At 37.7% G+C, this 24,604-nt stretch overlaps 1 protein-coding gene, 1 long non-coding RNA gene and 1 pseudogene across 2 annotated transcripts; 1 reads left to right on the top strand and 2 right to left on the bottom strand.

Annotated features, from left to right (window-relative positions):
* Positions 1-2,018: 2,018 nt before the first annotated feature.
* On the top strand, positions 2,019-11,598 carry LOC126586656 (uncharacterized; annotated as a pseudogene).
* Positions 11,599-13,516: 1,918 nt separating this feature from the next.
* LOC126586657 (uncharacterized) lies at positions 13,517-15,110 on the bottom strand. Its single transcript, XR_007610871.1, has 3 exons — positions 14,790-15,110; positions 14,631-14,711; positions 13,517-14,099 (listed from the first exon to the last, which is right to left on the bottom strand). It is a non-coding gene; the product is annotated as an uncharacterized LOC126586657 (long non-coding RNA).
* Positions 15,111-17,916: 2,806 nt separating this feature from the next.
* Positions 17,917-20,889, bottom strand: LOC126586650 (2-oxoglutarate-dependent dioxygenase 19-like). The gene is made up of 4 exons (XM_050251569.1): positions 20,469-20,889; positions 19,339-19,574; positions 18,578-18,908; positions 17,917-18,429 (listed from the first exon to the last, which is right to left on the bottom strand). The coding sequence occupies exons 1-4, from the start codon at positions 20,784-20,786 to the stop codon at positions 18,163-18,165; spliced, it is 1,152 nt and encodes a 383-aa protein (XP_050107526.1). The 5' UTR covers positions 20,787-20,889; the 3' UTR covers positions 17,917-18,162.
* Positions 20,890-24,604: the final 3,715 nt, after the last annotated feature.

The raw sequence follows: 24,604 nt of genomic DNA, 5'->3' as shown, positions 1-24,604 counted from the left end.
ACTCTTAACGATCGATTGTGAATTGAAACCACATTTCAATTCTCCCTTTGATGAAGATTAGTGTTTGCTAAACTTCAAGGCTTGCACAAACCATGAGTGACACCTAGCAGTATGTCATGGCTACCCAAGCTAAGTAGAAGTGGTTGGAGAACCTATCTAGTTACAATTACAATGTAATACGATCCTTCTCTAATACAATACTCTTAATCACATTGTTTAAGTGATAGTTTGTTTCATGTCTACTATCCAATGTGATACTTCTCTATATGATTCATTTGAATATGATTTAGAACAAACTTCCTAAGTCATATTCGTATGCTTTGGCCAAAGACTCCTGAATCATATCTCAGAGTATTCTCCCTCCACCATGGAAGGTTAGAGATCCCTTGTTGTGCATTCATATGCCTACATAACTAGATAGTTTGACCCCAACAATGCCGACACTCTCAATGGAATTCCTTTAACATGATCAAGGATCAAGGACCCAACCATTAGACATCTATAATGCCTCAGGTCAAATGACTACTTTGCATATTACAACTTACGAATTCTTACATGACATGTATGTTCGAACTCCTTTTTTATCGTTGTTTAGTGTACTCAATTACCTTTCGAGCACCCATGTGTTGTCTCAGTGTTCAACACTAAATGACTTGAGACTAGTCATACTCGCGCTTGAGTTAACATAACACATACTAACCTTAGCGAATTGTCAATGCCCAATTCGCAATCCTATGGTTAGGAACGTTTTAGGAATGAACATAAGAGAAAGGTCTCGTTAATCTAACTTACTTAGATCACTTCTCTCTTAGATTAAATACATTCATTGGATTCCCTTATTGCTTAAACATATAATACAATAAATAGTGATTAACAAAAAGATTTGCCCTTCATTAAACATATAATAGTTTAACACAATAAGTATTCCAAAAGCTATTACATCAAATGAGTGGCTTTGTGGGCATACTTCCAACATATGATGGATGACTATATACTATGAAGATGTTTTGAGATATATGTACGTATGTTTGGAAATATTATATTCAATGTTTTGTGCTTATCTAGTGGTCACTGTTCTGCCTATGGGCGATGATACTTATTTGGCCTACGAATCGGGTGATGTAGGGGCCTATAGGTCAATTATAATGCCACTATTTAGCACAATATATATACGAGACAGGTTTTATGAAAGGTTTTATAGCATGCTAGGGTTTTCGGAAAAACCTATTACATATTATACTATTGAATTTCCATAAAACATTGGGGGTTAGTACATTATTGAATAACTGTTTCAGTATTTTATATATATATCAACTTGGTCCACTCATGTTTGTTTTGGGCCCCCTCAGGACATAGGAACGAGGCATACAACCCAAGCTACGAGGCATTCCCCTAACAGTGATACCGAGTCATCCTCTCTGCTTTGACTCCACTTGTAATAGCACATTCCGCTTGTATTCTGAATTAGATGTATACTCTGAACATGTCATGCATTATCACTATATTTTCATTGTTGGCAGTTGAATATTATTTATTATTTTAGTAGTTTGTATTTGAATATTACTTTGCATAGTTCACGTGAAATTTATATGCATGTTTCATATGTTCTCGGCATATGCATTCATTTTATGGCTTTCATCAGCCTCGAGTGTAGGCCAGCATGTGACCATCTCAATGTCTCTTGGACATCGGGATCGGGGCGTGTCAAAACACCTATAGGTAATCACATTTATTTCAACACATCCCCGAAAGGCCACACTTAATGAGTCTTCGACCCTCCTTTACATGCATAAGAATGAGTTCAAAGCATACTTACCCAAATACAAGTTCTATGAATATGTTGAGTAAATACCATACTCAGTGGAATGTTAAAGCTGCTGGAAATACCTCGGCATCGAATGTGTTCATTGCTATCGCTACCGAATCATGAGGGGCACAAAACATAAAAATGTGAGCGGATGAAAAAATAAAGTTTTTAAAAACATTTTATTTTCTGAACATACTAGACTCCTATTTTGAAAACACAAATTATACATATATTAAAACCCAGTATGCAGGCACTGTTTTGCATTGTTAATGAACAATAAAATGACAGAAATGCCCTTGGATTTTTCTGGCTTTAACATTTTGTTATCTCTTTTGTGCACTAAAATGTCCGTTTTGCCCATGCTTGCCATGTGTCTTTCATCCTTCGTTTCTCTGGTTTGCTTTACCTTCGGTCTCTGCTTCGTTCATTTCATTTTCTCTGTCTTCATCGCGTCCTGTTTTCTCTCAAATCCTTCATTTTCGCTTCACAAAACAATCTTCCACGAGATCATGTCTTTGATTTTCTTGGGTATTTTGTTTGGAGGCTCTATTTTCACAGAATTGGTGCATATGTGTAAAGCTCAAGAGTTTCATCGCTCTTTGCCTCCCAACATCGTGACTACCTTCCTTCTCCGACTGAAACCAGGTCTCTCTGGCTCTCAGTATATTAAAACAGTTTTCTCTCATGGGATAAAAATCCGGTCCAAAGATATAGGAACTTGAAAACGAATATTTTTGTTGGAATATTTATGCAGTCCGATTTAATAATTCTGAGATGGATCAGAGATATTGTACTGTGTCTCTCAAACATAAAATATGACTAAAAGCACCAGCTGTATATTTTCCGGTTAAATCCCGAACATGTCAGTATATAATCTTAGATCTAATGGAGGTCCCTATATTATTCTTTTTCCAAGAAAGATCAATATAATTTTTTCTAGAAAACAAAAGTATAGTATCAAAGTAGGAACAAATAGTCACAGGCATTATTGGATTATGCTACTATGTGTAAGACTACACAGCAAGGATCGATGATCATCTACTTTACTTATGCTCAGAACAATATAGTAGAAGCAAATCCCTAACAGAAAAATAATATCCTTTTCCACTTACTGGATTTACTTCTTTTGAACTATTTTCCTCAGTTTGATTCAAATTAATTTTTTAATTTTTTTTAATAATTTGAAAATTAGGCCTTTTATTTTTTGCGTTTTCTCTGTTATTTCATTCTCAGTTGAGAAGTGGGAGTCCCAACTTTTAGCACAAAGAAAAACCCTTGATTGAATAAAATACTGGTATGGTTCCTCACATGAGAAAAAAACTTCAATTTTTCTTTCCTTGGTTTTTGTTAATTTTTTGTTTTCCCGCAAATTCTTGCTAAAGCTAATGTATTTGATTTGAAAGGAACAAGACTAATTTTGTCATTAGCATCTCCATTTTCACATCAATGTAAACTGACTTATGCAGAAGAGCTAATTTAACATCAGCAGATATGACGGAATCTGATTTCAATGGTTCAACTTTCAATGGTGCATACACGGAGACAGCTGTCAGTTCATTTCCATACAAGTTATCTCAGATTGTTACAACATTTAGGTACCGTTTGGTACATAGGACAGGACGAAACAGAGTGGGACGAGACGTTCCGTCTCACATTTGGTACACCTAAAAAAAGTGGAACATGCTGTTCCACAAAATGAATTTTGAATGAATTTTCGTTTCGCCTCACCCCCCTGGAACGACTCGTTCCACATCTGTGGAACATAAAATTATAACTTCTCCGTCTCCTTCTTCTTCCTCCTTGTTTCCATTCGAGGGCATCTTTACTCCCTCTCCGTTCCATCCCGTCCTGTCTCAACCCGTCCCGTCCCGTTTCGTTCCGTCTCGTTCTGTCTGCATACCAAACGATACCTTAGGCCATGCTTAATACGAAGGACTAGACTACACTTGAAGGATTAAGAAGGGCTATCCATAAGGGGTTGATGTCTAAAGCATATCCCTAATTTTATCCCCACTAATCCCTTAAAAAATTGTATCCCTTAAAAAATTGTAAGCAGACATATTGAACTTTATGTATATAATTTTTTTTTTTATAAGAACAGATGTAATTTAGAATCATACATGTGTCAACATGGTGGTAGCATATTATTGAACGACACTAAAGATTAATTATGAACTTAGACTATGTGCCGAAAGAAAGTTGCTCATTACTTGTGTATAATTTATTTTGTTTAATATAACCCAACGCCTATTTGCTCGAACCCGCCAAGTTGAATCATTGGCGACTGAAGTGATGAGTCTCAAACAGGAGATTAGAGGGCTCAAGCATGAGAATAAACAGTTGCACCAGCTCGCACATGACTATGCTACAAACATGAAGAGGAAGCTTGACCAGATGAAGGAATCTGATGGTCAGATTTTACATGATGATCAGAGGTTTGTGGGTTTGTTCCAAATGCATTTATTACCTTTGTCTTCTAGGGTTGTACCGCGTAATGAAGCTCCAAATGATCAACCTCCGATGACTCCTCATTCTAAGGTTCTATCTAGTACAGAGAACGCGGTCAAAGATAGATGAAGAGGTTATTTTCATAATCTTTTCAATGAAGGACATGAAAGGAGTACTTCTTTAGGGGAGTTGAGTAACTCAGAAGAGTGTAGAAACTACTCCTTTTATCGTCGAATCAGGAAGGAAGAAGTGGTTGTAGCTTTGAAGAAGATGAAGCATAGAAAAGCAGTGGGCCCAGACGATATACCGATCGAAGTGTGGAAATTCTTAGGAGAGACAGGTATAGCATGGCTCACTGACCTTTTCAATAGGATTTTGAAAACGAAGAAGATGCCAAATGAGTGGCGAAAGAGCACTTTGGTGCCTATTTACAAGAATAAGGGCGACGTACAAAATTGCATGAACTATAGAGGTATTAAGTTAATGAGTCATACAATGAAGCTCTGGGAGAGAGTCATTGAGCATAGATTGAGGCAAGAGACACAAGTTTCAGACAACCCAATTCGGGTTCATGCTAGGGCGCTCAACCATGGAGGCAATCTATCTCTTACGACGATTGATGGAAAGATATAGAGATGGGAAAAAGGATTTACACATGGTCTTTATAGATTTGGAAAAAGCTTATGATAGGGTCCCAAGAGACATTCTTTGGAGGATTTTAGAAAAGAAAGGAGTACGAGTAACATATATCCAAGCTATAAAGGATATGTATGAAGGAGCAAAGACTATCGTAAGAACTCATGAAGGACAAACCGAAAGCTTCCCCATAACTGTAGGATTACATCAAGGCTCATCCTTAAGTTCTTACCTTTTTGCGTTGGTAATGGATGAGTTAACAGGACGTATTCAAGATGATATTCCTTGGTGTATGCTTTTCGCAATATAGTGTTGATAGATGAAACTCAGGAAGGGGTAAATGCGAAGTTTAACCTTTGGAAAGAAGTGTTGGAATCTAAAGGTCTTCGCCTAAGCCGATCAAAGACAGAACATATAGAGTGCAAGTTCAGTGCAAATGGAGGCCAAAATGAGTTAGGGGTGAGGATCGGAGATCAGGAAATACCAAAGAGTGACCATTTTCGCTACCTAGGATCTATCTTGCAAAAGAACAGAGAATTAGATGGACATCTCAACCATAGAATACAAGCTGGATGGATGAAGTGGAAGAGTGCATCCGGCGTGTTGTGTGATCGCTGTATGCCACTAAAGCTCAAGGGAAAATTTTATAGGACGGCAATAAGGTCGGCGATGCTATATGGCACAGAATGTTGGGCGGTGAAGCATCAACACGTAAACAAAATAGGTGTAGCGGAGATGAGGATGCTTCGTTGGATGTGTGGGCACACAAGAAAGGATAAGATTAGGAATGAGGATATCCGAGGTAAAGTAGGAGTAGCCGAAATTGTAGGAAAGCTGAGAGAAAATCAGTTACGGTGGTTTGGACATGTGCAAAGAAGGTCTACTGACGCTCTGGTTAGAAGATGCGACTACGGGACAGAGGTTCAGGGCCGAAGGAGTAGAGGAAGACCTAAGAAAACTTTGGAAGAGACTCTAAGAAAAGATTTAGAGTACTTGGATCTAACGGAGGACATGACACAGGACCGAGCACAATGGCGTTCTAAGATTCATATAGCCGACCCCACTCAGTGACTTGGATTTTTCAAGTCTCCAACCGAGAAGTTTTCCTCACTCGGGAAATTAAGGGAACACTACTTCAACCTACATGCTCCACTCACAAAGCTTCAACATACAAGCTTTAACAAAAGAAAAATTCAAAGAACTTAGTGAATAAGCCTTTGGTGTATTTAACACAATAGATTGAAATGAAACAAAGCTTATTATTGATATCTCCGATAAGTTACAAATATGTACATATACATGAGTCAAAATAAACAAACAATAGGGAGCCTTCACAAAGGTTGCTTAAGAGAAGTCTCAGCAGTCGGTAGAGCCATAGAAAGAGAAGGCACCGGAGGGGGATCATTCGAAGCCTCAGTACTGGATAGAACCCTAGAAGGAGGAAGCATCAGAGGTTGATCATTTGGAGCTTCATTACGCGGTACAGCCCCAGAAGACGAAGGCAATAAATGCCTTTGGAACAAACCCATAAACCTCTTATGATCATGTAAAATCTGACCATCAGATTCCTTCATCTGGTCAAGCTTCATCTTCATGTTTGTAGCATAGTCATGTGCGAGCCGGTGCAACTGTTTATTCTCATGCTTGAGCCCTCTAATCTCCTGTTTGAGACTCATCACTTTAGTCGCCAATGATTCAACTTGGCGGGTTCGAGCAAATAGGCTTTAGGCCATATTAGACACACAACCTGCACACTGAACACTGAGAGCCAGAGAATCCTTAACAGCCAACTCATCAGACCGTTTGGAAAGTAGTCTGTTATCTTTGGGAGTGAGAAGGTTTCTGGCCACCACCGCAACGGTCATATCATTCTTCATCACGGAATCCCCAACGGTAAGAGGACTAGTAAGGGATAAGAAGGATGGGCGCCATATGTTGTCTGGAAAAGGCGTGGTTGCCTCTTCAACAAGGTTCAAGTCAAAACGATGGTCGAAGGGGCCAAACATTTTCAAAGGTGTTGAAGAGAGAAGAGGTCGGACAAATCAAGATCTTATAAATGTAAGAATTGAGCTTCTACTGGTGGAGATTCAAGTGTGCTTTGGAACTTAATGTCAGCCTCTATAAAAATCTGCACTCGACGGAGCTTCAGAAATCGAATAGACGCCTGCTCAGAAATCGAAAAGGCGTTTGCTTTCTCAAAAGCTGGATTGCTCAGAGACCACGAGGGCCAATCTTAGAAATCGAAGAGGCGTTTGCTTTCTCAAAAGCTGGCTGCTCAAAGACCACGAAGGCTGATCTCAGAAATCAAAGAGGTGCTTGCTTTCTCAAAAGCTGGGCTGCTTAGAGACCACGAAGGCCGATCTCAGAAATCGAAGAGGCACCTGCTTTTTCAGCCTTGTCAGCTCCTGTCACATGCACACTAAGCTTTGCAGAAATTACGGGCATTCTGTCGAAGATTTCTGTCGAAGTAGAAAGCACGTGAATCTTACTGTTCAATCATCCACTTTCCACACGCAACATCAGCTCATGGGTACCATAAATAACTTTGCCAAAGATCTCTGACAAAGTTTAGACACGTGAAGCTTACAGCTCCCATTACATCGTTATGACCAAGAAGGGTAAAAGAATAGCAAAGAAACAGCATTAACAAAGTTTAGACACATAAAGTTTGAAGGTCTAGCTACCATATTATTACCCACAAGGGTAAAGGAACAGGACCACTGCTGGATAATTGGAAAGTCCCTGTGTGTCAACCTCTGTGCTCCGTGGTAAGGTAGACTAGGAAACATGCCCAACCTTTACTCACATTCGAGAAAACACTCCCAACAAGATTGCTTGCTTCAAGATCGAAGAGGCACCGCCCTCCGAATCTCGAGAGCCAGACTCCCAACATGATTACTTTATCAAAAATCGAAGAGACACCGCTCTTCGAATCTCGAAAGCCAGACTTCCAGCAGGATTGCTTTCTCAAAAATCGAAGACGCACCGTTCTTCGAATCTCGAGAGCCAGATCCCCGACAGGATTGCTTGTTCGAAAACCGATGAGGCACAGCTTTCTCAACTTCGAGAGCCAGATCTCCTTGATTAAAGCTTGTATGTAATCTTCACACGCAACATCAGCTTTCCAGATACCACAGACCACTTTTTCAAAGTGCTTTGACATAGTTAAAACACGTGAAGCTGGCAGCTCCCATTACCGTGCTATGACCAAGCAGGGTAAAGGAATAACATTACTACTTGTTGTTAGGGAGACTCCTATATATGTCGACCTCCATCCTCAACGGATAAGCAAACCTGCAAAAATTCTTAACCCTTCCTCATATCAGAGAGGGCACTCCTAACGAAGCCTCTCGAAATACTTAGCTTTCTTTCCCCCTGATAATTCCTCTGCAAACAAGCTACACCAGAGCAAGAATATCTCATATCATCAGGGTTAAAAGCAAGAGTATCCCATATCATGCTTTTTCCCTTTCTTTTCCTTTGGCCTTGTTCTTACCTGCAAGACAAGGAGAAAGAGAGCAATCAGTCAGCACATGGAATCAAGCTTCCAGTCAGGAATTGACTGCCTGGAACCCCTTACCTGATTACTTACCTGGCATTGTTCTCGAGTACTCATCTTCAACATCTTATGCTTCCAGAGAAGATACCATATCTGCCTGAAGAACAGATAGGGCAAGTGAGAAGGATACAAGGAAGCATGTGGAGACAAGCGTAATAGAACACGTGCTGATACATCCACTACTTTGTCAACAGCAAAAGTATCCCATATCAGCAGGGTCGAACGTACTCTAGATTTGATGGACTTGTTTGACCCTCAAATTCTTCAGTCGGCCTTATACTCTGGAAGAAACCAGAAAACCCTCCAGCCCAGTTCAAGAATAAGCCTGTGGAAAGTTACTTCTTCAAAAGCAAAAGTATCTCATATCACCTATTCTCCTTTTCTTCTCTTTATCCTTCATGCTGCCTGCAAGATAGGGAGAATGAGAATAATCAGCCGGAACTTGAAATCAAACTTCTGATCTGGGACTGATTGCTTGGAGCTCTGATTGCTTACCTTGTCTGTCACCTCTTTCAGCAAATCCCCTAGCTCGGCGACTTGGGGGACTTCTACTGCATGGTTTGTATCGCGTTTGACCAAGCCTGAAACTACAAGTAAGCTTCAAGTGAAATTGATACATTACCTTGTGCATCTCCACCAGTTAAAGATACCACCCCTGGATGGAGGAAGAGTACTTCCAGAGAAGATGCCACATCTACCTATAAGACAGATAAGGCAAGTGAAGACGATATCACACTTCGATACTTAGAAGTTTCGTGATTACGAGATCATTCTCCCACAATTTTTCCTAATGTCATTTGTACTAAATCATTCACTTGTACTCACTAAAAGAGAGCTTGAACCTATGTACTTATGTAAACCCTTCACAATTAATGAGAACTCCTCTACTCCGTGGACGCAGCCAATCTGGGTGAACCACGTACATCTTGTGTTTGCTTTCCTGTCTCTATCCATTTACATACTTATCCACACTAATGACCGGAGCAAACTAGCTAAGATCACAAACTTAATACTTTCTGTTGTACCAAAGTCCTCACTGATTTTGTGCATCAACAATCCTTAAGTCCTTACCTTTTTGCGTTGGTAATGGAGGAGTTAACATGACATATTCAAGATGATATTCCTTGGTGTATGCTTTTCGCAAACGATATAGTGTTGATAGATAAAACTCAGGAAAGGGTAAATGCGAAGCTTAACCTTTGGAGAAAAGTGTTGGAATCTAAAGATCTTCGCCTAAGCCGATCAAAGATAGAATATATGGAGTGCAAGTTCAGAGCAAACGGAGGCCAAAATGAGTTAGGGGTGAGGATCAGAGATCAAGAAATACCAAAGAGCGACCGTTTTTGCTACCTAGGATCTATCTTGCAAAAAAACGAAGAATTAGATGGAGACCTCAACCATAGAATACAAGCTGGATGGATGAAGTGGAAGAGTGCATCCGGCGTGTTGTGTGACCGTCGTAGGCCACTGAAGCTCAAGGGAAAATATTATAGGACGGCAATAAGGCTGGCGATGTTGTATGGCACAAAATGTTAGGCGATGAAGCATCAACACATACACAAAATGGGTATAGCGGAGATGAGGATGCTTCGTTGGATGTGTGGGCATACGAGAAAGGATAAGATTAGGAATGAGAATATCCGAGGTAAAGTAGGAGTAGCCGAAATTGAAGGAAAGATGAGAGAAAATCGGTTACGGTGGTTTGGACATATGCAAAGAAGGCCTAGTTCGAAGATGTGACTACGGGACAGAGGTTCAGGGCCGAAGGGGTAGAGGAAGACCTAGGAAAACTTCGGAAGAGACCCTAAGAAAAGACTTGAGTACTTAGATCTAACGGAGGACATGACACAAAACCGAGCGCAATGGCGTTCTAGGATTCATATAGCCGACCCCATTTAGTGGGAAAAGACTTTGTTGTTGTTGTTGTAGGGAAGATCATGGTGGCATGTGCTTTGGGTGGGAGTTTGTACCGCAGGGGAAGCTGTCGTACATTCTTGAAGCAGAACATCGTGCAGAGAACATTCAGAGGATTTGTATGTATGTCTTTGCCTCTTTTTAGATTAAATAAACCCTCTGTTTAGATTAACTCTGGCTTTTGGCTTCATTATGTATTCATGAAACAAATCTCTGCAGTTTTTCAATTCATCTGGGGTATTTGTTATTTTGAACGACACTAAAATTATTTATGGGTTATAGGAACCATGGGTTAATCTTCCCTCAAAATAAGAAGAAAACACTTCCTCATCACCATATTTCGGCACCTCAGGTGTATTTGTGTTGTAAAGCCTTTTACTTCTTTCAGTTTCTTCAGAGCTATTAATTTGCCCATATGTGATTTGTAAAGTGCAAGATTGGATTTCATGTCTTGAGTACTTATGGTTTTGTATAGTGCAAACTTGAGCTTATTGATCCAATTGGCTAGAACAGTATACTCAACTAATTTCATATCCTCTTGGCCAAAGGAGAGTATGATACTTGCCACTGAGAAAAATACTTCATATAATAGCAATGTGTTGGTGTGTGGCATGCTCTAATTAGGGATATTTTTGCATTATAAGAAAGCAATAGAGAGTCACATTGAGTTTGGAATTTGTAAGTTACAAGCTCATGGAAAGTAGGCTTTTGTAATTGTCTAATGACATGGTCAAAGAGTTGTCCACCATATGTTTACAATGGTAACGAACACTGTAGTCTCATTCTGTTGGAGAAATTTCAAAATAAGATGTTAAATGTCTGAAATAAGCCTAATGTTGAAATTTATTTCATTGTTTCGTTTTTTGTATGAAAAAACATTTATTGTTGAAATTTTCTTGGTGCTTTCTTTTAAAGATTCAGGATGGGGATTATTTAGCTTTCATTGATTGACATTGGCTTTTAAGTTGTCTCTGCTTTTGTTTGTAGGATCAACTTGGGAAAGAACAGAACAGAGCAGAGCACAGGCATTATCAATTTATTTGCTAAAGTATTGCAGGCTTGCAACTATCTGCACGACTCCAACGAGCCACACCAAGCTTGCAATGGGTTTGCATGCCTGTAAAGCTCCCTCTTCCTCTTTCTCTCCCTCCATTTTTTCCTTATTAGTTTCGTGCTAACATCAATTTGTACATCGATGAAATAGGAGCAGCTAGATTTTGAACAACTATTTATATGTATGTAGAGTTGTCAACAACTATTATATACATTTTATAAATATTTGGTACATGTTTTGTATAAATACTTTTTATATATTTACACACAATGGTTACAATACATTTAGTTCCTCATTCTAACACATACAACGCTTATAATCAAGTTGGCATTTCAGCGGCAATGCGCGGGCTAAATTTCTAGTATAATACTATATATAAGTTTCTGAAAATCTAAGCATGCCATAAAAGCTGAAATCTGATATATACTTGTATACATTGAGAGCTGATAAATATATATATATATATATATATATAATGAGTTGATACTTACCAGTGGCATGACATACAATACCATCACCATCCATGACTAGTGGAAGCTGAATAATATAATCATTTCATTGTCGAGTAATCTTGAGGCAATGATAAGTGGAAAATGTAACTGTGTAATCATGTCATTACTGAGTAATCTCAAAGTAATGATAAGTTACGAGTATAATTGTATAATCATGTCATTACTGAGTAATCTCAAGGTAATGACAAACTAAAAGTATAACTATAGTACCCCAATACACGTGTAAGTTGATATATAATCATCCACTAGACGTAGCTAGTGGAAGCTAGAGGTATAATCATCCATTAGCCGTAGCTAGTAGAAGCTAGTAATATAATAATGTCATAACTACGTAATCTCGAGGCAATGACAAGCTGGAAGGACATGTCCATCGTCCACAATGTGGACGAGTTGGAAATACTCATACACATGTAAACTGTGTCCTACTGCCGGAGACCTTGTACAATACTCTTAGTCTGTATGGGTGTATGCATGCCACAAGATAAATAATAATAAATGAATAACAATCATGAAATTGTCATTGTCATAAATCATAAATCATGTATCATAAATCATAAATCATAATTCTGGTAGTAAAATCTTGAAATCTATCTAACTCGTAAATCATAAGTCATAACTTTGAAGATATCATAAAATCGATATAATTAGTAAAATATAACTGAAATTCATATTTATTTAGGTATGCTTAGAATTTAGATAAATAAAACATTTATGAAATAAAAGTCCACTCTGATCATATAGGAAGTCTTCCTCAAGCTAGGTTTGTCCTCTAAGGTCTCTGGAACTCCTCACACCTAAGTGAATAAACGAAACCAAGCAAAACTCTATAAAACAATCAAATTCGAAAAAAGGTCAACGCTGACGAAAAAAGTCAACGGGTTGGCCACCGATGTAAATTTAAACTAACTTAATAAATAGATTAATTCAAATCAAATTTACTCGCAAGTGCACGAATTGGTTGTAGTGGAAATATGTAAATACAAGATTGAATCCACCGAAGTTGATTTAACAATTTAATCCTATAACTATTACTTAACAAATTGAAATAAGATTGGGTTTGCATTGAAGAATAATTAAAATTAACAATGATTAAAAAGAAATATGATTGAGAACAAATGTAAGAAAACACTAAAGCTTTGATTCCACCACTAATTGTCATACCCTGTATCCAATTGTCAACTCATGAATTATCAAATTAATGAAAACAACTTTCGTACATATGTTCATGGTCATGTACACATGCCAATAATTTCCCAAAAAGATGTGAATTTTACTATGGTCAGGTTTAAACTCAACTATTCCTATAGTCTCTATATCCATGGTCCAGTATACACAAACATGTAGAAATCCAATTAAGCAAGGTGAGAAACAAATTAACCACTTATCAACTTGGTCACGTCAAACAAATAGCTAATTTTCTAGGAAGCCACACAAACTAATATTCCTCTATGGTCGGATCAAACTATAAGTTCATGATTCTCATTCACAAAGCATCGATGAAATCCAATTCATGGTCAAAAATAAATTCATATGCAAATAATTTCAATATCAAAATCTTAGGCTATGGTCAAGCTCAAAGAACCCAATATCAAAATTGCAATTCCACTACTGAATGAAAACTAATCATCAATCTGAAATCCACAAATTAAACAATCAAATAACTAGAGTAATCATAATTAGGGCTTTCTCTAGCCTTAGCTAAGAGTTTAAAGCCTCATGAACAAAGAATTCATAGTAGTTCTATAGAAAATATGCATAAAATAAAACTGAATAAAAGAAACCAAATTACTGCTACTCTGCCGATGCCTTGTTCCACGCCAGAAGAAGAAGTCCGAGTCCCTCTCTACTGCTCGTATCTTCCTTTTAATATCTTTGCCTCCAGTCCAATTTTGCTAAAAAATAGGAGTTCCAATCAATTTGAGATTCTTTCCTAAGATATCTCCACCGCCTCATGTAATCATCTTGTCCATCTTTCTTTAATTCTTTTCATCCTTCCTTTTCTATATCAATTGTCCTTTGCACTAACTCACTTAAAAGCCACAGATTGGAATTTGGTTTTGGGCAAGTGAATTTGATTCATCCTTCTCGAATAAGTCCAAAAGCCATCGTTTGAAAGTATTGGCTCTTGCTCCAAATAAGTAAAAAACAACCCACCTATTCGTCTTCAACCTACAAATAAAATAGGGGTGAGATATCTATATATTTTTTTTTACTTTTTACACACCCTTTTAATTTTCGACCGTCAGATCAAATGAATTGAAAAATATCAAAGGACAAAAATTAACAAGAATGTGTAAGAAGTAAAAAAGAAATATTCGGATAGCACACCCCATAAAATAACGATTAATTAAATGGATGAAGCCAATGTAATTAGGAAGACTAAAACGTATAGAATGTGTCAAAACCGTGTTAAATTTCACTTTTTATCAATGCACATCCTAATACTTATAAAATACAAAAGTATAGTAATTAACTCCAAATTAATCTAAATGAAACGCTAATTAATATAAATAATAGGTAACATATGTAATAAATACGTGCCTATCAGCCACACAGTAGCAGAGCCACCGAAAAATTTATTAGATTCTGAAAATTCTTGCCGAAAAGAATTTTTCAGACTTCATTCTCACTCGATTCTCAACCAAAATTCATGAAATTTGTATCAAAGTGCAGTTAGGGAAGAGAGGAACAAGATCGTACCGAGTTGGAGGTTGAAAAATGGCTGGAATCTCGCCGGAAAAACAAGAAAACTTCCTTCTTCGAATCTGTATCCAAAACCACCTATAATTTATAATTTTTTTACACCAATCTAGTCCTAATCAACCAAATGAAGCTATTGGTAGAGTTTAGAAGTCTCACATATGCCTTGAATGACAAGAAACTAGTCCAATTTTCACTGTAACCGTCGAAGTTCCCTGTCCGAGACTTCGACTTTGCATTTTCCAACAAAGGTGGAGTCTTTGGACTCGAGGTGAGGTGGGGATGGTGATGATGGAAGCCAATGATCGTGACTCGCCGTCAAACAGCGAAGTCGTCGTTCGTTTTTCTCGATTTATCGAACACGGAAGAGAGAGATGCAGAGAGGTTTCCAGAAACATGGGGGAAAGAGAAGGGAAGAAAGAAGAAAATTATTTCCCCCATGGAACCTACAGCCCTTAGAAATCAAAGAATTCTCCGAAAATGGAGTAAAATGACTAAAATGCCATTGAATTCAATGTCTCGTAAAAACTTCGTTTTAAGTCTGATTTTTGTCCCACTTGTACCCACGTGTTTGTAACGACGGCTACTATTCAAATATACTAATTAATACGTCATATGTCATGACAAATAAAATCAACAAAAGTCAACGCGCACCCTTCTAGGGCATTTGGGTAATTTTACATTAAAGCTACAAAAAAAATTTGGATGAGTCGTAACAACAACATAATAGTGGTTAAATATAGTAAGTTTTAAATTTACAATCCTGGAATCGTTGGTTAAGTTCTACGGAAGTAACAAGTGTGCATACATAAATTAACCACAACCAATAGGAGAAGGATGTGTGAAAAATATGCTTAATATGACGGTTTTACCATTGACGTCGTGAGTAAACCAAAATTTTACCCTAAAAGAAAAAGATGTAGTTTGCCCAAAGGTATGCCACTAACGGACCGTGGGTTCTTCGGGATGCCAATGACATATATTATGGGGTCTTTGGGCCGCCATACTTGGTCCAATGGTAGTAGGGCGCCGACTTTCTAGAGTCTTCCTTTGCGTGTCCGACGCATCTGAACTCTTACCAATAGGGACCTTCAAAACTGCTAGCTGATTGTGGAGATTGTCCTGCATCACCAAGAACTACCTAGTATGCTCACAGCTTCCCTTCACATTTGCTTGCTAAATTTTATCCTTATAAATAGTCAGGTTAAACAGAGAAAACGGTAATCGCTACTTACTACTCAGAACTCTCTCAAGTTCTATTTTTCTGTCTACTACTTTTCTGACTTAATTAGGCATCAAACCTTTGGCGTACACCATCTCCCTTTTTCAGGGTATACGTCAATTAGGCTAACGGTTTTTGTTCTCTTGTAGGTGAAATTTCGTCAAATCAAACATGTACAAAATTTGCATCTAAAACAATGGCTGAAGATGCTAAACTACGGAGAAGCATGATAGCTAGTCGAATGGTAATCACCACCCCTGAAGAGCCTATATTGAAATTGGAGTCTTACTTGACTTACACAAGAAGTTCAATGACTATCATGAAAGCTTAATTCTGGACTACATGCTTCAGCCACTTATTGTATTTGAGTGAGATGAATTAGTGGTCAAATTGTCCATGATCTGGTATTGTGCCGAGTAGCAAATAAGGATGTAGACATCACTGGTCTGAGCTACGCTATTGTTAAGTTCACCGAGCAAGACATTGCTCTGATTACCGGGCTAGTGTCAAATATCGATGATTTGAATACTAAGATGTACTTTCCTAGCAAGGCCATTGTGACCAGAAATTGTTGCAAACTGTATTTAGTAGCCGCCATGATAAGGATGATTTACTGAAAGTGTGCATTTTTACATTTAGTGATTTAACGAGTTGACAACGTGCGCATGTAAAGGACCTTTACCTGTATCGATCGGACAATTTGACGAAGTTCTATGACTAGGTACACTTTGTCGTTTGAGTACACCCGAGATGCCTTTTTTTTATTTTTTTTATTATTACAATGGAACACCCTATTTAACTAATTTGACTATAGAACATAAAATAGAACTTGCAATGAAGAGTTTGAATCCACGTAATGCAAAATAAAAATTACAATGCAAAGTTTCATGTTGGTTTGACCTATTATAATATATCAAAATTTAGAGAAATGGGTTGTTAGTTGTACATATGTAAATGACACTAGTATGTAACTCTTGTTTGGTTTGGATGCATTAATGCAGGTAGCAGGTTCATTGATCTTTAGTTAAATAGGTAATAGGATTAACATAGTTATTGTAAGTTTTAATTGACCTAAATTAGCTCTAATTAATTAGTAGAGGAGTCTACCAATAAGGGATGGGACTTACTGATACGTGGTGTAATCTTAGTAAAGGGACATTGTGGATGCAAATTTCTTCCTCCTTGATATTGGACAAAATTGCACCTACAAAACAATTAACATCTTACGTCAAGGCCAAGAGTCTCACGCGCCCACGATGAATGGGGGGCTTTGGCCGAAGAACCTCCGATGCCAAAGTTAGAATTTAGAGAGAAAAAATTGTTTGAGAATTCTAGAGAATTTTAGCACGAGTTGGAAGTGCCTTTTTGGTGAGAATGGGAGTATATTTATAGGGATAGGAGGTGGCCGGCCTAGCTAGAGTTTTTGGGTTTAATTTAGGTTTAATTAGCCAATTTATTATGATTAATTGGTTAATTAAACATAAAATGAATGTTTTGGTGGTTTATGGGATTAATTGGCTAGTTAATTAGGGTAATTAAAAAGGGAAAATGGTGGAAAAGGTGGAGAATAAGATGGATTATTTTTTGATGGGATTGGCCGGACCCTAGCATGATTTTGGGGTGATTTGTTTGCCAATTATGGGATTAATTAGGCAATTAATCTCTTAATTGGTTAATTATTATGGTTTTAAAAAAGGGTTTTAGGAAATATGGAATAAGTATATTTATTTAACTAATTGATTAGCTAAATAATGAAATAGGAAATATATGAATAAATTAGATTTTAAGTTGATACCTATTTTCGGCACTTTTGACTTGGTTGAGGGATAATTGTCTGCTGCTTGCGCATAGGAATCCCGGTATGCCCTAAGGGTAGTTTTGTCTTCTTTTGTCAAAACTATTTTTGGCTCCACAGACATGGCATGTTATGAAAGGGTAGGTCGTGGTCAAAAATTGAAGTTGTGATGGTTGAAGTTTATAGATAGTTTGTCATTGTTCTTGATTTACTGGATTAGTTGTTTGCCAATGAAAGGTGTGATTTGTCTTTGCTCATACTTCGTGCAATTTGTAATTCAACTCGTAACATATTAATAAGCTGAAATTGTTTGGCAATTGCTCCAATGAACTTATTTACGACTATTTTTTGTGTCATTATTATTCACTTTAGTGTACAGAAACATGACACCATGTCGTTACGCTAGCCAGCTAGCTACGACCAAAAGTGTAGACCCAATTCCAAAGCTCCAGAGGGACCTATAAGGGATTTTCTGCAGTACTCTAGAATATGGGATACTTCCTGGTGTTTTTCTTCTATTCAGAGTTTGAAACCCCCGCACGTACACGATCCAAGATGACTTTCCCATCAAGTACGCCGCCTTGTTGAAGCTCCAAGTAGTCCTTGTACTTCATGCCAATATATGCTGCTGCCGGATGCTTTGCAGTGTCTACCAACTTTGGTGTAGGTGTAACTACTGTTTCAAGTGATGGGCCAGTCGGAGTGGCTACCGATATTCTTGTTGATTTGTTGTTCAACACTGCCCTGTGAATGTTGCTCCTGTACTTTCCATTGCTAAATATCTACGACATACGTACGTACATGTAGCAAAATGGAAATTAACGTTTGTGATTGCCAATGATCGATAAAGAATGCCCCAAATATCTCTAGGGTTAATGCCATTAAACAGTAATACCAAGTGACGAAGTGAAATTGAATAGGAATATTTACCTCAAGGTGATCGCCAGTGTTGACAAGGAAGGAGTAGGGTGCAGCATTGACGTTGACCCATTTACCCTTGTGTTGCACTTGAAGGCCACTGATCCCATTCTGCATGAGAAGGGTCAAGAGGCCATGATCAGAATGAGGAGGCATCCCCATTGCAAGTTCAGGCTGTGGACAAGGAGGATACAGGTTTGCAATGAAGATTTGCAAGCCAGCTGATTCCACATCCAAGGCCTTGTCTATGTCTGTGGCCTCCAACCCCAGGCTTTCTGATATTCCTTTCAGTAGCTCCCTTGTCACTTCTCTTGTTCTTTTGCAATACTCTGATGCAAGCTCACTGCACCAACAAAAAGGCAGGGTGAACGCGTTTTGTGTACTACCCTAATTTACCATATGAGATTCGAACTCATGCGTAAGGAGACAATTACATTGCTCAGACTAACTAACATAAACCACATCTCTTAATGATTTAGGATTCTTTTTAATGCTTATTATGATCATGTGTTAACCCACATCTCTTTAAATTAAAGCTTCATAATTGGAATTCAACTTGGTTTTAAAATATGTTCATGTGTGCCACTGCCAAGTAATTCAACTTTTGGAACTTAATTACTTGATTAACTTCTAAAAGACCACAAGATAATAACATAATTAAATCATCATGATTCAACATACCCTACCCAACAAGACCATGATTTAACAAGGTTGATAACATATATTTAATTAAATCATGTATTCATTATCAAGAATGGTGGTCGATGACTAACCTGAAGCCAGCAGGTTTAGAGGGGAAGTGAAACTCAGGATATACAAAAACCTTGAGAAAATCCCTCCAAAACCGAACATTCTCCACAGAGGTATTGAAGCTGGTCCCGCATCTGATGGGGTCCAACACATGCTTCCCTTCAAACTCCTGCTTCTCCTCCTCCGTCAGATCAAAAAAGCCTTCACAACCATCCAAGATTACCTTCATCAGACTCTCTGGCACACCATGATTGATCACCTACCAGTGGAAAATGAAAATATATAAAAATACAAAACCAATAATTGCCCCTTTCTTTCTTGAGGCATTTAGATTTGAGTAAAAAAATCGAAGATTTAAATTAAGTCCAGTATTAGGTATTTCTTTTATACTCATTTTATATATCTTTAAAGTATTAGAGATAAATCAAAATCTTTTAATTTCATGCATCTTGTAATTTCAATAATCTACTTAATATCTTCTAATAAAAAACTAATATACTAGCACAAATTCATTATATGTAGAATATATGACCCTAACTCTAATCAATCAACAAAATATAATATACTTATGAGCGAGCGAGATATGAAGCTTAACTAAAAGTACAAAATCATAATATACCTATTAGCAAAACACATTAACCTGTAATACATGTAGACTATAAAAAAAGATGTAATACAAGTAGATAAATACAATCAACCTATTATATAGGCTCTTTATAAAAATAAAATAAAATCTATAAATATATAGGGTTTAGAGCATGAAGAAGAGCAAGAAGTAACAAAAAAAAAAAAAGGGTGTGATATCCACACCCCCATTTTTACTTCTCCCACACTTTTTTGGTTTTCGGTCATCGGATCGGATGAATTGAAGAAGATTAACGGACAGAAATTAACAAGAGGTGTGTGAGAAGTAAAAAAGGATGTGTGGATAGCATACCCTAAAAAAAAAGTAAACTAATTAAAGAGATAATTATTGATAATAAAATAATCTTAAATTTAAGAATTGAACTTATTTTAATAAACTGGCCGATCTATTACTAATATTGGCTATGAAATTGGACGTTTTCTCTTTTTTCTTTTGAGTACTATAGTCCAATAGTATTTTTCTCCGCTTATACGAATGATATATGTGTAGGGTGGAGGGTGTAGGTACCATGAAGAAGCCCCAGTCCTGGCAGGCTTTGCCGAGGTCGTTGATGGCTTTAGAGCGCTGTTCAGGAGTAGCAGATGTTGTGAGAAGAGAGAAGTCAACGGTCGGAATGGTTGCTGCTTCTGTATCTTCTTCGAAAGCTTTCTGATCATCGTGGGGATTATTATTGTTTGTGTAGGTATAAGTGGGAGGAACAATGAAGTTGCCGTTGGTGTCTTGTGATTCCGCAATAAGCTTTTTTATGGTGGTCGGTTTGGGTGGTGGATGATCGCGGCAAACTTGTGACGAGTTAACCTTAACCATTAGATCAGTTGCAGCCATTAAACTAGCTATAGAGAGAGAGAGAGAGAGAGAGAGAGAGAGGCAAGAAATGTAAAAGATAAAGTGGAAGTGGGGGTGGCGGTGAAAGGAAGGGAGGGAGGGGTCCATATATATATATATGACTCTAATGACTCTAATGCAATTTATGGTGATACTTGTGACAAATCATCACCAATTCTGATAAATAAATAAAAAAATAAAAATAAAAATAAAACTTATGTAGGCTAATGTGGTGATGATGAAAAATCAATTCTGATCAAAAGCTTAGGTGGTTTTATTTATAAAAAAATATATATATATATATATCAAAATAAACCGGTACCCGTTTATAATCGTGGTTAATACTCATAACCGTCCATTTAAATTTCACTGATAAATGGTTATACTCATAACCATTTAATTATAACTGTGAAATTTAAATGGACCGGTTCCCACAGTTACCATAACCGATGAATATTTGACCATCCTGACACTTAAATTTACATTTTTTCAGTCAGTTAACCCTTAATCTCAATCTTTGGTATTGGTGAAGTTACAGAGCAACTACAAAAGTAATTTGTTGTATTTGACAAGGTCATTTAACACATTTAAAAAATGGTTAATCTCAGTTTACTACTCTTAAGTTTTGTGATTTTCAACATTTGGTACATGAAATTTTTTTCATCCCAGAGTCATACCTCAAGTTTTAATTTTGGGACAATCTCATACATCTGTTAAGTTGGCTGTTAAGTCAGCTGTTAATTGGTAACGTGACGCCCAAGTGGACAATGACTATGCGCCACATGTCAATATGGGCCCACGTGATATTAAAAAATTAAAAAATAATAAAAATAATAAATAAAAATTAAAGAAAAAAAAGGTTAATCTCAGTTTGCTACGATGAAGTTTCATGGTTTTCAACATTTAGTACATGAATTAATCTCATTTTACTACTATGAAGTTTCATGGTTTTCAACATTTAGTACATGAAGTTTTTTTTTCATCCTAGAGTGGTACCTAAAGTCATAATTTTGGGACACTTTCATACATCGGTTAAGGTTGTTGTTAAATCAATTTTTAACTGATGACATGGCACCCACGTAGACAATGAATGGACGCCACGTGGATATTAAAAAAAATAAATTAATTAATAAAAAATAAAATAATAATAATAATAAAATATTTATAAATAAAAAATTAAAAAAAAAACCCTAAAAGATACCGATACCTCTCTCTCTCGGTCTCCCTCCCATCTGTAATGCTCAGAACCTTAACCCTCACCCACTTCAAAGCCCTCTTGTTATTCCTCTCCGTTTTCCTCAATTTCTACTTCCTCTTCCTCCACACACCACCAACCCTTCTCTCCCGCTACCATGCGCCGCCACCTCGTCTTCGCTGTCGCCTCCTTCTCCCATTCCTGGTCCCATCGCGAGCCCTACCTCCGCCTCTGGTGCTCCCCTGCTTTCACCCGCGCCTTTGCGTTTCTCGATCGCGTACCAATCGACCCCTCCGACTAGAAGTCTGTCGCTCTGGTCGTCGTCTCCGATGATAGCTCCCATTTTCCGTATACTTTCAAGAGAGGGCTCTGTTCCGCGATCCGCGTGGTGCCCATGGTCAAGGAGGTCGTCGATCGCGGCGAGCCGGATGTGAGGTGGTTCATGTTAGGAGACAACGACACGGTGTTCTTCGTGGAGAATCCGGTGAAGACGCTGTCAAAGTATGATCACGATCGGTGGTTTTACGTCGGGAGCAATTCAATTGTAGTCGCAGTCGCGGGGAGAGTGACGATGATTGAAGAAGAAGGCGATGAGGTTGGATTGGAGGGTGGCTAGCGATAAGGATTGATTGCAGGAAGTGTGGCTGGGGATTGAAATGGTGGGATTGGATTAGAGTGTATCTTTTGGGGTTTTTTTTTATTATTTATTATTTATTTTTTTTAAATAAATAATTTTTTAATAATAATATTTTTTATTTTTATTAATTTATTAATTTTAATTTTTTTTAATATCCAGGTGGTGCTTAGTCATTGTCTACGTAGATGTCACGTCATCAGTTAACGGTTGATTTAACAGCAACCTTAACGGATGTATGAAAGTGTCCAAGATTATGATTTTAGATACCGTTTGGTACGCAAATTGAATGGAACGGGACAGGACAGGACGAAACAGAGGTTCCGTGTTATGTTTGGTACACGCAGGACGGAACGGGACGATTGTTCTGTTCTGCGTTTGGTATGCGCTGGACATAACGAAACCAAATGATTATATGACTAACTTATCCATGTTCCGTCTGTTGTTTGGTACAATGTTTATGCGTGGGACGGGACGAGACAATTTTTTTTTTTTTGAACTTGTTCATATTTGAACACATATATGCTTATCTATGATATATTTTTTACACTAGCACATGGATGAAGATATGTTATGCCATGAATTTCGTCATCTTTTATAACAATACCATGATTAGCTTTTGGAGATTGCAGAATAACCAAAACGAAAAACAATGGCAGAGAATTTAGAGAGAGAAAGTGAATGACTAAAGATTGTATTCCTTGAACAATGAATGAATTACAGAAAGAGAGAGGTGTTTGTTATTTATTCAAGTATTTTTTGCTTCACTCATCAGCTACTAACCATCACAAACTTGCCAACCTCATTTTGTCTCTTAGCTATTTCATTGAACACTTTGTCTGCATTCAAAACCATCACAAACTTGCCTACCTCTTACATGTTGACCCAACCATTTATCTCATTCAAAAAAGCATCATTCATGACCACCTTGCCATCAGTATAACATGCAAAGAAACTATGGAAAAACCAATGCCACATGGCCTTTCGATTTTTAAACTTGAAAACCAAAGATCTCAATACCTCATGTCTACGTTTGGTGGTGTTTGTATTCGTTGACGCCTACTTGTAGAGGCAAAGAATCTGTAATTTGACGCTCCTGTGGTGTGAAATCTCATCCCCAGAATTTCACTATTCATTATGTATCTCGTAATTTAAATTTGTATTTCATGTTTACATTATTTTTATTACTTAATTTTAATTTCGTAAATTTTGGGAATTAAATCGAATAGTTATCGGGTTTGAATTTTCATAATTAATCTTTAAGATTCGTTGACCTTTCGAGGTCACAAGTAACGTTTACCTTGTGGGAAAGGGACCAATGAGAAAAGAGAGTGAGGGACCAATTAGAAATGGGAGAGAAAAGGAGAACGAATCAGGAAGGAAAAAAAAAACAAACAAACAAAGAAAGACTGGATACTACCAGGTGGCAGTAGGAGAGAGAAGAAGATGAGGGTGCGGGAGAGAAAATGAGGGAAGAGTGACCAATGGGAGGAGAGAGTAAGGAAGGGAAAGGAGAGACAAAAAATGGGTCATTTTTCACCTGCGAACCACCATTTTTGACCCAGCCATATCCTCTTCATCCGACTTCTGTTTTGGGTAATCTTGGTGTCCATGGAAAGCCCTTGATGAGTCCTACATCCCTGTAGTGTTAGATTTCCATTTTACCTTTCCATTTTTCTAGGCCGAAGCCACAAAGTTCCGAGGGTTTTCCAGCGAGTTTTCTCATTTTACAGTGATTCCGACAATGATTACCATCGATCATCACTACCAATAGACTCCCCTTAACCCCTGGAGCAAGGCCCAAGCATTGGATGAGGTGTTGGAGTTCGTTTTGGCGATGAATCGAGGAACACCCATTTCCAGGGTCTCTGGCGGGTTTGGATAAAATTGAGACACTTCCCGGCTGAATTGGACTTGGCCACAGGTATGAAAATTTATTTACTCACTGAGATATACTTGCCTGTAAAATTTGGTAATTTTTGGAAATTG

The sequence above is a fragment of the Malus sylvestris genome, chromosome 10 (assembly GCF_916048215.2).
Source record: "Malus sylvestris chromosome 10, drMalSylv7.2, whole genome shotgun sequence".
NCBI classification, from domain to species: Eukaryota; Viridiplantae; Streptophyta; class Magnoliopsida; order Rosales; family Rosaceae; genus Malus; species Malus sylvestris.
The sequence above is the reverse complement of the archived record's forward strand: the minus strand, read 5'-3'. Positions and strand labels throughout refer to the sequence as shown.